The sequence below is a fragment of the Neopsephotus bourkii genome, unplaced genomic scaffold, assembly GCF_033783945.1.
Source record: "Neopsephotus bourkii isolate Nb327-2 ecotype Australia unplaced genomic scaffold, CSIRO-AGI_Nbou_v1 NB_122, whole genome shotgun sequence".
Classification (NCBI taxonomy): domain Eukaryota; kingdom Metazoa; phylum Chordata; class Aves; order Psittaciformes; family Psittacidae; genus Neopsephotus; species Neopsephotus bourkii.
In genome coordinates, this window is record NW_026900639.1 from 340,936 (window position 1) to 355,296 (window position 14,361).

At 42.1% G+C, this 14,361-nt stretch overlaps 1 protein-coding gene across 4 annotated transcripts in view; it reads right to left on the bottom strand.

The window, feature by feature from the left end:
• Positions 1-1,038: 1,038 nt before the first annotated feature.
• The window catches only part of SNAP47 (synaptosome associated protein 47), a 30,144-nt gene continuing 16,821 nt past the window's right edge, over positions 1,039-14,361 (bottom strand). For 2 of the 4 annotated variants that reach the window (XM_061365834.1, XM_061365816.1), the window contains exons 4-5: positions 12,219-12,349; positions 1,039-2,431 (exon numbers count right to left, since the gene is read on the bottom strand). In XM_061365834.1, coding sequence (XP_061221818.1) covers positions 2,285-2,431; positions 12,219-12,349 — 278 coding nt within the window. In that variant the 3' untranslated portion in view covers positions 1,039-2,284. Of the gene's footprint in view, positions 2,448-9,392; positions 10,168-12,218; positions 12,350-14,361 lie in introns of those variants that run through there. The other 2 variants (XM_061365826.1, XM_061365844.1) reach the window with 2 other exon arrangements.

The following is a 14,361-nucleotide window of genomic DNA, read 5'->3' on the forward strand; positions in this document are numbered from 1 at the left end:
AAAAGAAGAATTTTCTAATATAGACACTTAAAAAAAAAAACAAACCCAACAAACAAAAGCACACACCCCACAGCCCCCCCCCACGCATGTATTACAACAGCTACTTTGAACTAAAATAGCTGCTGAACTGTAGGAACTGAAGAAATTAGTGTTCTCTGCCACAGGCAACAGACATGTGCGCTCACAGTCCAGAAAGCCAACTGTGCCCTGGGCTGCATCATGACGAGCAGCTTGCTCTTTCTAAATGTTTCATTCTAGATTTCAAGATAGAAATGTCCATCTTGAGCAGATCCAAAGGAGGCCACCAAGATGATCCAAGGGCTGAAGCACCTCCGCTATGGAGACAAGGCTGAGAGAGCTTGGCTTGCTCAGCCTGGAGAAGAGAAGGCTCCAGGGAGACCTTAGAGCAGCTTCCAGTGCCTAAAGGAGCCAACAAGAAAGCTGGAGAGGGGCTTTTGGCAAGGGCAGGTGTGAACAAGACAAGGGGGAATGGCTTTAAACTGACAGAGCGGAGACTGAGATGAGATATGAGGAAGAAGTTCTTCCCTGTGCATATGGCCAGGCACTGGAACAGGTCGTCCTGAGAAGCTGTGGCTGGCCCATCCTGGCAGTGTCCAAGGCCAGTTTAGATGGGACTCTGAGCAACCTGGTCTAGTGGAAGGTGTCACTGCCTGAACAGGGGGCTGGAACAGAAAGATCTTTAAGGTCCCTTCCAACCCAAACCATTCTACAATTCTACACTACATGGACTACCTGGAATCTCTCCTATGTAGTATCAAGTAGGTTAGGAGGGGAAAAGGTCTCACTGTGCTGTGGTCTCCATGGAGCCAACTGTGAACTCAACAAAACTTATTAGGCTAAAAGTTTGCAGTATTCCCTTTTCTTTTAGAAATAGACCTATGAGAGGTCTTGAAAAGTTCCACCACCACTTAGTACAAACAAGCAAAAGCCATGAATTAGGTGGGTGTACCGCAACTGCCAAATATTATACAGATGCCTACAGCTCCAGCAACAGGCCCCTCAGTCTGTGAGTCTGAGAGAGATACACAAAAAACACATGATGCTCTACATGACTCATGAAGTTCTTCCCATTTGGAGTCAGAAATGAATGGTAGAGAGATCCTTGGAAAATGAAGAACAGAGCAGCAAAAGGACAAGAGACCTTCCACTGACACTCGTCAAAGATCTGCTAGCCTAGCTTAACCATTGTATTTAGGGACCACACCAAGTAAACACTGTGCTCATTATGCTCTGAGGACACTGCATCCCATGTCAGATTATTACCAAAAATCTAAAACCACTGTGTGCAAGTGAGGGGTACAAACAATGAACTCCAAGAACTGAATAGATTCACCCACAATACTTTCCCCACTCCAAAGTCAACTCCTTCACTACATATGCAGTTTAAAAGGGAAACATAAACACACAAAAATGTGCACATGATCATCAATGATCATCATTTCCTTTCGGAAAGCGAACATATTCAATTTTGATACTTTTTATAAGTGATTTAAGTAAGCAAAACATTTATCAAATGGCAAAAAAAAAACCCCAAACCTGCTCACTGAGCAGGTATCTCTACCAATACATGCACATTAACTAACCACCTTCTCCATTTTCCAGGATGTGGCAACAGACAGCTGTGGCCACTAAGTCTTCATTATTCTTATAAAATTCCTAGGTACATTAAAAGCACAATTGAAACCTATTAAAAATATTTGCTTAGGGAACACAAGGTTTTATCACCATCATTTGCTCACCTCAGCATTAAGTTACAAACAAAAGCCTCAATGACTTGCAGTTGGACATCTGGTCTTTAGTTCAGCTATTAACTTTTTTTAAAGAAAGACCTTGAGAGGGAATTAATAAGCTGTAATCATCTAAAGTAGTCTCATATGCAGTTCATTTCTCCTTCACTTCTTCATTGCAGTAAAAAACCGCAACCTTTCAAAAGCAGCAACATAAAAAAAGCACATAAAAGTTGATTCAGATTATATCACATCCTTTCATATTTACAGATTTTTCTGTAGTAAAGAAGCCACTATCATTGTTCTACCGCAATTAAAAGTCTTGGCCTTTTTAATCCTAAAACAGCCTTCAAACATCATCTAAGTCTGGAAACATTTTCAAAACCCACAGGAACTCAGTAACAGCAGCACTGTACTCCAGACAATATTGCAAACAGCTCCCACACAAAGTGTCTATTAAAGAAACAGTCTTGATAAACACAGTACTCTGATCCTCTTCTTCCTCACGATACCATCCCCACTGGTTCCTGTAGGCGCTACGTTAGTTTCTTCATTCTGTGGTTCTGCTTGTCAATATTCAGTGTCGCACGGTCTACAGAGGTAGTGATGGAATCAAGAGCTTCATCCTGTCTCTCCAGCTCAGCTTCTGTCTCCAAGGCAAGGCCCTTCAGCTTCTTTAGTATCTGTCAGAAGAAAAGACTGAGCACTTTCAGCAATCGACCAGCTGGTTCTTTGAGAAATGTAACAGACCCATGGCAACTACTTATTTCATGGTTGTAATTTTATTTCATTTATTGGAGTCTGCCCTGAGACATGCTGGTGAAAAGAAATTTCTTACTCTGATAAACTAAATTGAGATGAATGAAACAAGGAACTAAAGACCAGAAAATTCAAATCTGAACTGCTAGGGTTAGAGGGGAGGGAAGAGAATAAATTAGAAATAAAAATCATTTAAGCATGATTTGTTGTTTGTTGGCTCTGTTATTATCTCCTTGGTATGTCTGCATTTCAGAGCAGTAGCTTGTACTGAGATTATGTACATGTTGAGAGCTGATAGGGAAAGCAAGCACAGAAAGTGGCAGAAAGCCAGAAGGGGATCACACGGCTGAAGGCATAGTAATGTTAGGCATTGACAAGGTCAAAGGACAGAAACTGTTCTTTTACTACAGCCTGCTAAAGAAAGAAATGTCAGTGGTTGGAGCAGATGGGAAAAGTGAGAAACAGGCAACCAAACAAATAATTTTAAAGGGACTAGAGGGTCGTGTGATATGAACAGACATCAAGGCAGCCAAGAGGCTCAGGCTGTACCTGAGATGAGAAAAAAACAGATGCACTGGCTACAGCTCTACTCCAGGCTGTAAGCATTGTATTACATATCAACCAGTTTACACTACATTTAGCAAATTACTGTTCATATGTGAAACTGCAAGCTAACATCCACAGCTACTCCAAGATTGTGAGGGGACCATGTAGTCTGAAAACGCTTATAGGTATTGGTCCAAACAGGGCAGAAGCCTCTAAAATGGAAGAAGAAAGCCAGCTTATATATTCTCAAGGATGAGCCATCCATAACAATACCATACATTGACTTATAGGGCTTACTCAACTTTCATTTTCATCAGTTCACACAACCAAGTCCAAGCACAGCGATCCAAACTACACAAGAAAAATCTGTCTTAATTCCTCACTCTGTAACATTGGCTCCTTTTAGCAGCAGACCAAGGACTGAGTTATATCATTGCCTTTTCTTCCCTCTTGTGGCTACTCCCTTAATAAGCCTGGATGCATGAACTGAAAGCACCTGCCTGATGGGCAAGCCTCAGCTGCATTCTCTCAGATATATCAGAGGGAAATTTGGAAGCACTGTATCATACTGACTGGAAATCCAGCTTCCAAGTTACTTCAGATCATAAGGCCTCTGCTGGCCTACATGATCTACTTCCTTAGGCATTCACAGCTAGGTCCATGAGGATATCCTTGCACTGCCTGATTAATAAGAGTAGTTTATCCAATCAATTGCAGTAAGTCTCCAAGAAAGCAAATTATCCCAGCACTATCCCACAACATCAACTGCTGTGCCACATGAGTATCCGGGTGATGCTACGGAAGGTACCAGAACTGCAGCCTAACAGCATAAATCTGTGGCCTTTAGTAAAACAAGGGAAAAGAATTGTACTCTAAACACATTAAATTTTATTTTTTTTTTCTTAAGTGGCAAACTCAGTTATCTTGTTTTCCATTAGAATATATTAGAATATATAATCAGCCCCCAGAAAGCTGCTGTGAAGCTACCAGTTTGAGAAAAGCAGTGAAGAACATCGTATCTAGCTGGAAGGGCAGGGGCATTTTTTGAGCTTTGGCTGAAGCTGCATATCAGTCATGGTAGTGAGATTTATCTCATAACATACAGAATCATAGAATGGTTTGGGTTGGAAAGGACCTTAAAGATCATATAGTTCCAAACCCCCTGCCACAGGCACAGACACCTTCCACTAGACGAGGTTGCTCAATGCACCATCCAACCATCCATCCATGATCCTGGTCTTGAACACTTTCAGGCATGAAGCATTCACAACTTCCTTGGGCAACCTGTTTCAGTGTCTCACTACTCTCACAGTAAAGAACTGCTGCTTTGTATCTAACCTGAACACCCCCTTTTTAAGTTTAAACCCACTGCCCTTGTCCTACCACTACAGTCTCCAGCATTGTCGTAGGTCACTTTCAGATACCGTAAGGCTGCTATGACGTATTTCTCAGCACTTTCCTTAAATCACAAACAGCTAGAAACAGAGCTGTGTGAAAAAATGATTTTGCAATTTGGCTGCCACAGGAAAAAGAAAAACCCCAAACAAAAACAACAAACCAACAAATCAAACAGTGGATCAAGCTGTATCTAACTTTGTCTGTTCTTACCAAAACTACAAGCTAAACTGCCCTCTGTTTCTATCTCAAATGGAACATTTCAGGATCTCTCACTGTAACAGGAAAGCAAGGGTGAATTCCCCACACTGGAGGTGGTAGATGTTTTCATGATACGCACCAAAAAGAAAAGTGACATGATCAGATATATCATGTGTATAATTCAGAATTACACTTGAAAATGGGAATTTCAGAGGTGTCTTTCTCTCAGTCTTTCCTTTGAGCTTCTTCTGCTTGTATCATATATAGAACGTACACATAAATACATAAAATAAAGTAGGCAGTGCTACATGAAATGACTCCTACCATTCATAAAGTCACAGTGTATTTAGGAAAAGAACTCTGAAGGTCTTCTGGTCTACTCCATCCAACTAAAAGGGCTAGCTTCAGTGTTCACCTGAGAGATTACAGGGTTTCAGCCTCTGCTCCAATAAAGTTTAAATTCTTTATACCAGTTTAAGAGAGAAGAAACTTCACTCCTTCTATACATGCTAAAGGATGGCAGCAAAAGAAGCATGCCTCATCATTTGCAGATGATTTAAAAATGGTTCATACTAATATTTTCTCAGCAAGTTTACTAAAAAGGTTTACCCAACAGCATCCCAAAATTTGTTTTCTGGAACAGCAGAAGAAAAGCAGATTTCTAGATCATGGAACAACACATGCTCCAGAATGGTTCCTCTGGTCCTTCAACACCTCCACCTCCTGCTGCTGCCAGGCACAGGCTTTTGGAGGTTTACCACTAAGCACCTTTCACAGTGTGGTAATTTCAGGTTTCCTGAGCCACCTCCTCACCTACCACATCTAGGTAGAGGTAAGCACATCAGATAAATGTGGTGATATGCAGCAAGCCTCCAAGATTGCTATGCAGCATAGCAGGGGCTGGCACGAGGGTATGCAGAAAGGAAGCAGAAACACTCCTTCCCCACCTCTCCAAGAGGAACCCAATTTATTTGTAAATCAAAATTGTGCCAAAAAGGCCCAGGTTTGCCACAGAAAGTAGTTTATTTTTAGTTTCAAAACAGATTACTTTTGATAGGCTTTGCATTCATTAGAGCATACTTAACATTTAAAATACAGAAAAAGACACAATTGTTGGGAACAGAAAAGCTTTTAAAATATGAAAGCAGTAAAATGGAAAAGTAGTCAGCTACAGGGCTCTGCTCAGTTCACCTGCTAATTAGGCTCTGCCTTGAAACACAGCAGCTGATGATGATGCGGTTACTCACACCCAAAAATAAAACACAAGCAGCTCACTTTCATCTGTTAACTTTCTTTGCCTCAGAAAGTCTGGTAATAAATCCCTTAACCCTTTGTCTGCAGCATCTTCATGTGTTCCAACTGAGTACTGCTACTCAATCCAATGGGACCTGGAGCAGTTAAGACTTTCAGCAGAGCTCACAGAGCTTGCTGGAAAGAGTTACTGAAAGGTGAAGTCTGGCCAAAGCTGGTCAATATTTTTGCAAAGCAAAACGATGGCAAGAGGTCTAGTTATCACTAGATAACTAGACAGTTCTGTCAACTGCTCAAAGCAGCAGTGCTTGCTGTGCCAGTATGCAATTTGGACGGTGAACCAAGACATGAAAATTCATCGTGAAACTATCTGTTACACAAAACCAAACAGCAGGTATGAGCCTATCAAAGACATTGTAAAGGCACATTTCCTCAGGCTGTGATCAATCTCACACTGAGACAACTTTAGATTTATGCCACCGGATTATAATTTGGAAGGTCTGATTTATCCTTATGGCTCTGCCACAGATTTTACGTGCAGCTTCAGGCAATACCTAATATTCCCACACAGAGCTCTCGCTGTACAAAACAAGGGAGAAAATTCATCACTGCTCTCCAAATCTGCCATGTCAAGTGTTCAACTACAGCAGACTCGGGCCTTGGTGGGAGAAGAGGTGTCCATCCAAACTACGTATTCCAAGTTCTCGTATAGACTATGAGGACCCAATCAGTACACTGCATTTAGATCATAGTTCATCTGCTCTATTTTATATACCTGCTTGATGACTTGCTCAAGCGCTGCCCACTTCTCTCTACTTTGGCTTAAGTGAGAGCCAAGCAGGAGAGCCACAACACAGACACAAACAAAATGACGGGAGTGGACTCCAAGCCTGTGAACCTGTTCAATACTTAGCCCTGTGACTTTATCATTTTGCCACACCACCCAAGGATATAAATTCCAAGTGTTAGGCATACTGTATCCTAAAAATCTTACAATGGAGACCTCAATTTGGTTTAGGGCCTGAGATGACATCATAACAATGTAATTTAGCTGAAGCTTAAGAAATAAGTTAAAGGGAGTATCCAGCAGTAAAAATAAGATACAGAAAGTGTCACTGTGCAGGAAGTATTGACAACTGAAGTTTGAACTCCCTTAAATTCTCCCTAAGATCCACACTATTATCCCTAACAGGTCTGAAAATTAAAGCAGAACACATAAAACCAGAAACGGCTCTTGAATGCAGCCAAATTCACCTGTTAATAGGAAGCTGACATTCACAGTACTCTGAAATAGGGTGCAAATAGAGGTTTTGACAGTGATAACTCGTCAGGATTTAATATGGTGCTTCAACTCTGTGCTACACACACTGCAGGAGAGCAAGAAGGGGAAAAAACATGTAAAATATTCCAATTCATACTCCCATTATAAATTTAAACCCACATCAAGAACTGCACTGGAAGGCATGCTAAGGCACATGAAAAACAACAAGGTGGCTGGTGACAGCCAGCATGGCTTCACTAAGGGGAAAACCTGCCTGACCAATTTGGTGGCCTTCTATGATGGGGCTACAAAACTGATGGACAATGGTAGAGCAGTTGAGGTCATCTACCTGGACTTGTGCACAGCGTTCGACACTGTCCCACACAACATCCTTGTCTCTAAATAGAAGAGACATCAATTTGATAGGTGGGCCACTCGGTGGATAAAGAACTGGCTGGATGGCTGCACGCAAAGAGTTGTGGTCAATGGCTCAATGTCCGGCTGGAGACCAGTAACAAGTGGTGCCTCTCAGGGATCGGTGTTGGGACCTGTCTTGTTCAATGTCTTTGTCAGTGACATGGACAGTGAGACTGAGTGAACCCTCAGCAAGTTTGTCGATGACATCAGATGTGTGGTTTGGTTGATAATGCTGGAGGGAAGGAATGCCATCCGGAGGGACCTTGACACACTTGTGAGGTGGGCTGATGCCAACCTCATGAAGTTTAAACATGACAAGTGCAAGGTCCTACACCTGGGTCGGAGCTATCCCAGGCACAGCTACAGGTTGGGCAGAGAAGAGATTCAGAGCAGCCCTGAGGAGAAGGACTTGGGGGTTCTGGTCAATGAGAAAATGAACATGAGCTGGCTTCAGTGTGTGCTCGCAGCCCGGAGAGCCAACCGTATCCTGGGTTGCATCAAATGAAGCGTGACCAGCAAGCAGGTCAAAGGAGGTGATCCTGCCCCTCTACTCTGCTCTCATGAGACCTCACTTGGAGGATTGTGTGCAGTTCTGGTGTCCTCAGCATAAAAAGGACATGGAACTGTTGGAACAAGTCCAGAGGAGGGCCACGAGGATGATCAGGGGACTGGAGCACCTCCCATATGAAGACAGACTGAGAAAGTTGAGGCTGTTCAGCCTGGAGAATAGAAGGCTGCATGGAGACCTCATAGCAGCCTTCCAGTATCTGAAGGGGGCCTATAAGGATGCTGGGGAGGGACTCTTCATTAGGGACTGTAGTGACAGGACAAGAGGTAATGGGTTCAATCTTAAACGGGGGAAGTTTAGACTGGATATAAGGGAAAAGTTCTTTACTGTTAGGGTGGTGAGGCACTGGAAGGGGTTGCCCAGTGAAGCTCTGAATGATCCATCCCTGGTGGTGTTCAAGGCCAGGTTGGACAGAGCCTTGGGTGACATGTTTTAGTGGGAGGTGTCCCTGCCCATGGCAGGGGGGTTGGAACTAGATGATCTTAAGGTCCTTTCTAATCCTAACTATTCTATGATTCTATGATCTTGCACCAGAAATATTAAGGGTCCTGTCCACATCTTCTCTTGTTGCACCTGGAAATGGGCAGGGAGACAGCAGAGCACAGAAATATCTTAAACTACCACAGCACAATTTACTACAGGACATTTGTTAATGCCTCAAGAGGCAAGTGCAACTTGCCATAACAAAAATCTATGGATTTGAATTGCTTTAACATGTTTTCTGTATGGGATTGCCACTATCAGTACTTGCCTGTAGCTGTGCAAAGCACAGAGGTTCCTTCTGCTAGATGCAGAGTTGCATTTAGTGTACAAATACCCAACTACACCAGCCACTAGCAAAAGGGATTCTGCCTGCTCTAGAAAATCAGGCTGTCTCTTGTGGAACAGAACATCTGAGCACAGGTAACACTTGAACAGATGTGTTTGACAGGACAGCAGGTCCCCTGTATCTGAAGCACACAAACCAGACAGATTTTAAAGCATCAGCTCTTCTGAGGCAGTGGCTATTCAGACAGTACGGAAGGATCATTGTTTACTATCTTATTCTTAGTGGCTGATTTCTCCCATTATTTTTTCTTGGACTGATCCAGAACTCTGATTTTATTTACTTTCTCAGGAAGCACTCGTGGTGCCACTAACATTCTGCTGGCCTTGTCTGGAAAAAAATACTCAAGCAGCTCCAGAGGCTTAACCATCACCTTTTAATTTCATGTCATTAAATACTTAAGTTCGCAAAAGCAAATACAGAGCATTAGTTGTCAGTATCTCAGTTCTCCCTGCATTGTGCTTTCCAAAAAATAAACTTGAAGCATAGTCATTACACGGGTCTTAAGATCAGTTGTCTGTTGACCGCTATAGGCCATGGAAGCAGGCCATCCTGTGAGCAAATTTGGTATTTAGTACTTGGAATGAACAGGTCCTCAACAAAATGCTTTTCCTAACGGTTGTAATTTCCTGAGATGAAGGTATGATAAAAGGGTGAATAAGCACTGAAGAGACTTTGAAAGTACCGAAGGACTGAAATGGAACCACCTTGACCTGAGAAGACAATGAGAAAGCAAAGGCCAAAGATAATGCACTGGGATATGGGCTTTTTCCCAGATGTTAAAGAAGTAACTTCTTTAATACTGGTTCTGTCTCCATGGCCTATGCATTCTCCAGACAGTAAGTATCAGGACAGTTCTTTGGCAGAAACAATTTGAGAAATTAGAAAGCACCTGTTTGGCAAAATAATTTAAAATTTAGTGAACTGCCCCCCTTTGACCATAGCCCTTAAGCTAATATTATCACATCCCCTCCCACACCCAGTGCCATTATGTCAGCCATACTGAGGTGGGAGGCAGAAGTTCAGCCAGAGACCACAGTAACTTCAGAGACTTCTTTCTCCATCTGTATAGCACAGCTAAAGAACACAGCTCATACTGCCACAAACGTTGACACAAATGTCCCTTCCTGAAGTCCTGGTGAGGTCCTTTACTCAGCCACCCAGTCACACCTGCAGATGCTCAGGACTTCCAGCTCTAATGGAAGGAATTAGTATCATTCAACCATTTCTGCTGCAAAACGTTTACTGTTATTACTGCAAGTACTTTGTTTTTGAGGAGAGTGATGACTATATCTGTTTATCACAAATTCCTCTTCTCCAGCCTTCAGAAGTTATCCTGGAGTTACCCACATCACAAGTAATGAGGAGGGGGAGCAATTAGTGAAAAGCTTTTTTTGCAAGCTGTATCAAAATGCGTCTTCATTAGTAGTCCATGACCAACAACCCCTTGTAGTGTATTTAGGTTTTTAGGGTCTGGCTACAAATCAGAATTATAGTGCTGAAAAGCTGGCATTTAAGGAAGGAACAACTGGCCCTCCTGAATACATAACAGGCATACAAAGCACATGCCTGCATGAAGAACAGATTGCTGCTATTTGTACAACTATGACTGAGAAATATTCTTCCTTAAAATCTTCCAAAAGGTCAACACTGCTTCAGAAAATGGTTATTTTTTGATAAAATAACAGATCATGGAGATAAGCTCTTTAAAAGATCAGAAGGGAGAATCACTAAATGGTGATTAGTCAGGTTTGGTTTTGAAAAAACCCCAAGATACTTCAGTCAAAAGATACTTACTATATTTTGGTTACAGAAGCAAGTTATGGTCTAAGACTGTGTATTTATGTGGTGACTCCTAGCAAGGAAAAGGAACAGGAGTTCTATAGGAATTAAAACATGTACCTTAAAATTATTAATGACCGAAATGATGATTAAAGAGGCCTGGCTCCAGGGAACAATTAAGGCCAATTCATGGCCTGTAAGTTTGGAATTCAGATCCTCTCCTCATCCACACTCCCCCACAAACTCACCCCAAATAATCAACTGGCTTAAAAATTCTTGGTTTCATGGGGTATAAATAAATACAAAAATTGTCTTTTGAGCTCTAGTTCACCTTGAAAGTGTTTTGTTTTCAATCACACTGGCCATATAGCACTTTTTCTAGTCTACCATCCAGCATAGAGAGTACCAGAAATTTCTGAAATTAACCTTCTGCAAAGCTTAGACTCTCACTTACTCAACTGTTTTTTAGTTAATAAATAGATTTTTCATGCAAGAAGCTTTTATTTTTAGCCACTCGAGACCCTACTAAGTGATTGTGACTCTCAAATGCACTCAAGCTAACAGAAGTTGCTGTATTCCAATTCCCAACTATAAAATAAAAGAAGGGGGCTGGAAGCCTTCAGGCTTGGCTAAGAAACAATGGAATTAGGACAGACTTCACATGATGCCATCACCAAGATACACCTGGAATATCAAAAAGAATAAAATGCTAGAGGGGGGAAAATAAGCAATAATAAAGTTTAATCTTCAGTCGCATTTGATGAGGCTGTGATCATCACCAGTAAACCAATTTTAATGGAAAAAACACTCAAACCGTTCTCATTTGCTTTTCCAGCTTGTTAACTGTTTCAGATCAACCACCTACGACAAAGATGGATTCTTCACTAAGAAGTTCATCAACTATGAGAGAAATTCCTTAAAGAGCCATTCAGAGGAACAATATCAGGCTAGATTACTTTGCATATTTTTTTCCTTTCTAGGAAAATCTTCTCTTTCTTAATATGCTGGACAGCATACTTATTTCCCAGCTACAAGTTCTGTGTTCAGTTTTGTGAATGCTTCTGAAACAGAACTGCTATTCCTTACTAAAAAGAGTAAGATGGCATAGAGAAAACACAAAAGAGCCAAAAATTATTTAATTGTTAAGGCGCTTAATCTTCAGAAAAACAGGTTACAGTGAAGGATTTTGCTTAGGTTACAATCCTATAATATATTTCGATGCTAATCCTTGATTTGTTCAAAACAAGTAAAAAAACCCAAACCAAAACAAACTTATGAAGTTAGCAGTGTATTTTAATCACAGGCTTGATTAACTGATTTCTAAAATATGCCCATTTAATTTCAGGAATTTTCTGAGGAATATTCTGTTAAGGACAATGACTAGGTTTCTGATGATGAAAATGTATCTTACGAAAAAAACAGAAGCCATGAAACAACTCTTATCAAAGTTATGTCAATTTATACCTGTTTAAGCTCTTTTGCTTCTTCCTGGGAGATCTTCTCTTGCTTTTGCAGCTGGACGTGGTCACTGTCCATCCCTTCTCTGCCTCCTACTGGAGAGCTGGGCTGCACCACTCCTCCCAGGAGTCCCGTGGCTGCAAAAGAAATTCCCATGGTCAGACTGCCACTTCCTGTGCGAATGGGGAGAACCAGTGCTAGTATCAAATTGGCTGATTCCTGCTTTTTTCTCTCTCTCCCCCCAGCCCTCCTTCCCCTTCCTCTGTCTGGAGAAGGCTCCAGGGAGACCTTAGAGTACCTTCCAGTGCATAAAGGGGCTGACAAGGGCAGGTAGGGACAGGACAAGGGGAATGGCTTTAAACTGTCAGAGGGGAGATATAAATGAGATCTTAGAAAGGAGTTCCTGTGAGGGTGGTGAGGCCCTGGCACAAGTTGTTGCAAGAAGCTGTGGCTGCCCCATCCCTGGTAGTGTTCAAGGCCAGGCTGGATGGCACTTGGAGCAACCTGGTCTAGTGGAAGGTGTTCCTGCCCATGGCGGGGGGGGTGTGGAAATGGATGATCTTTAATATCCCTTCCAACCCAAACCATTCTGGGATTCTATGCTTTTCTCCATAGCAGTTTGCAAGGGGACTTTTCTTCTAGGAAAGATTTGAGCTGTATTCTGTACAATACCTGATCTGGAGGTGACCAGGCTGCCAACAGATGACTTGTTATTAAAGGCAGCATCTGGAGAATGGGTTCATTTTGAGCTCTGGGGATTCATCTGAACTGAGCGCAAAGCAGCAGCAACACACTCCCAATCAGATAAACAAGGATTCTCCACCTGCTGTTTCTTCTCTCTTTAATCTTTTTAATTAAAGAATTTGGAAGTGATGGATTTGGGACAGAATCAAGTCAGCAAACCCCTGAAACAGAAGGGCAACACTGACACTAACAGCCACCCCCAGCTAAGTAGTGTGGACGCAATCCCTCATGTAACATGCCACTTGTCCTTTATTTAAAGCGTTGGCTCTTATTGCAGTATGTGATACAAACCAGTAGGGTAGCAGGGATATGCAGCAAGGCAAGGTTGTCATTTCTGATGCAGATGGGTGCTAAACACCCGAGACCCACATCTTGGCTCCTAGAGGCGCTTCAAGGCTCATTGAAGCTCTCCCTTAAAGAGGCACCATAAAGGAAGCTAATTCTACTGCTGCCACCTGTGAGCACATGGCCTGACCCATCACAGGATGACGACAAAAACTCATATGCACATCAGGACAGAAAGTGTGCCAGATGCCAGAGCTCATCGCCAGGTCAAGGAGCTGGTGCCCAGATGACAAGGTATAGACAACTGCTCTGGACAGCATTACCTCCCCATGAAAAGGAAGACAAAAGCTAAACCAAAAGTACCAAATCCTAAATCCCTCTCAAGGAATTACTGCAAACTCATAATCCCTGGAATTATTTAGTTATCAGTCCAAGAGTCACTGGACTCAGACACCATCAAGATTTAAGACAAGCAAGTAATTCATTGTACTAGTGTTACTCTGTGCAAATGCTCCTTGTAATTAGATGGGCTAAGAGCAAGCCACAGAAAAATGCTGTTTGTGGTAAATCACTGCCATGATCTCCCTCAGGGGACAAAGTAGGGAGGGAATGACAGCCCTTCCTATGGAAGCAAATAGGCAGAGGAGATTCTTTGTGTTTCTTATCAGCTGACTGTCACCATATACTAATTATTTCATTAAAATCAAGAAATCTATCCATTTCACTCCATTAATCTCACTGAGGAAAAGAACAGAAGGAGGATGTGACAAAGCTGAACAAAAACAATGGATGAAGAAGATCTGTCGTTTCCCAGAATTGAATAGAAAGGCAGAAATGTTTAAAAAGCAATTTTGTTCTGTGTCACACCCAGTTGGACTGTGGGACTTTCTGCCACCATTATGAAGATGAGAAGGTACAAAACCACTGAACAAAGTGCTGGAAACTCAATAATGAGAACATTCGGTCACAGGGGTAGACAGGAAGTATTCAGCCGCCTCAAAAAAGATAAACAGCGACTACCAGTCTTCAGATATAGGACTGAAGCAGCACTGCCCTAGATTGCTATATTGCACAAGCACTGCATGATTTCTTGCACTTTTTAATGCTTGGTAGCTGTTAT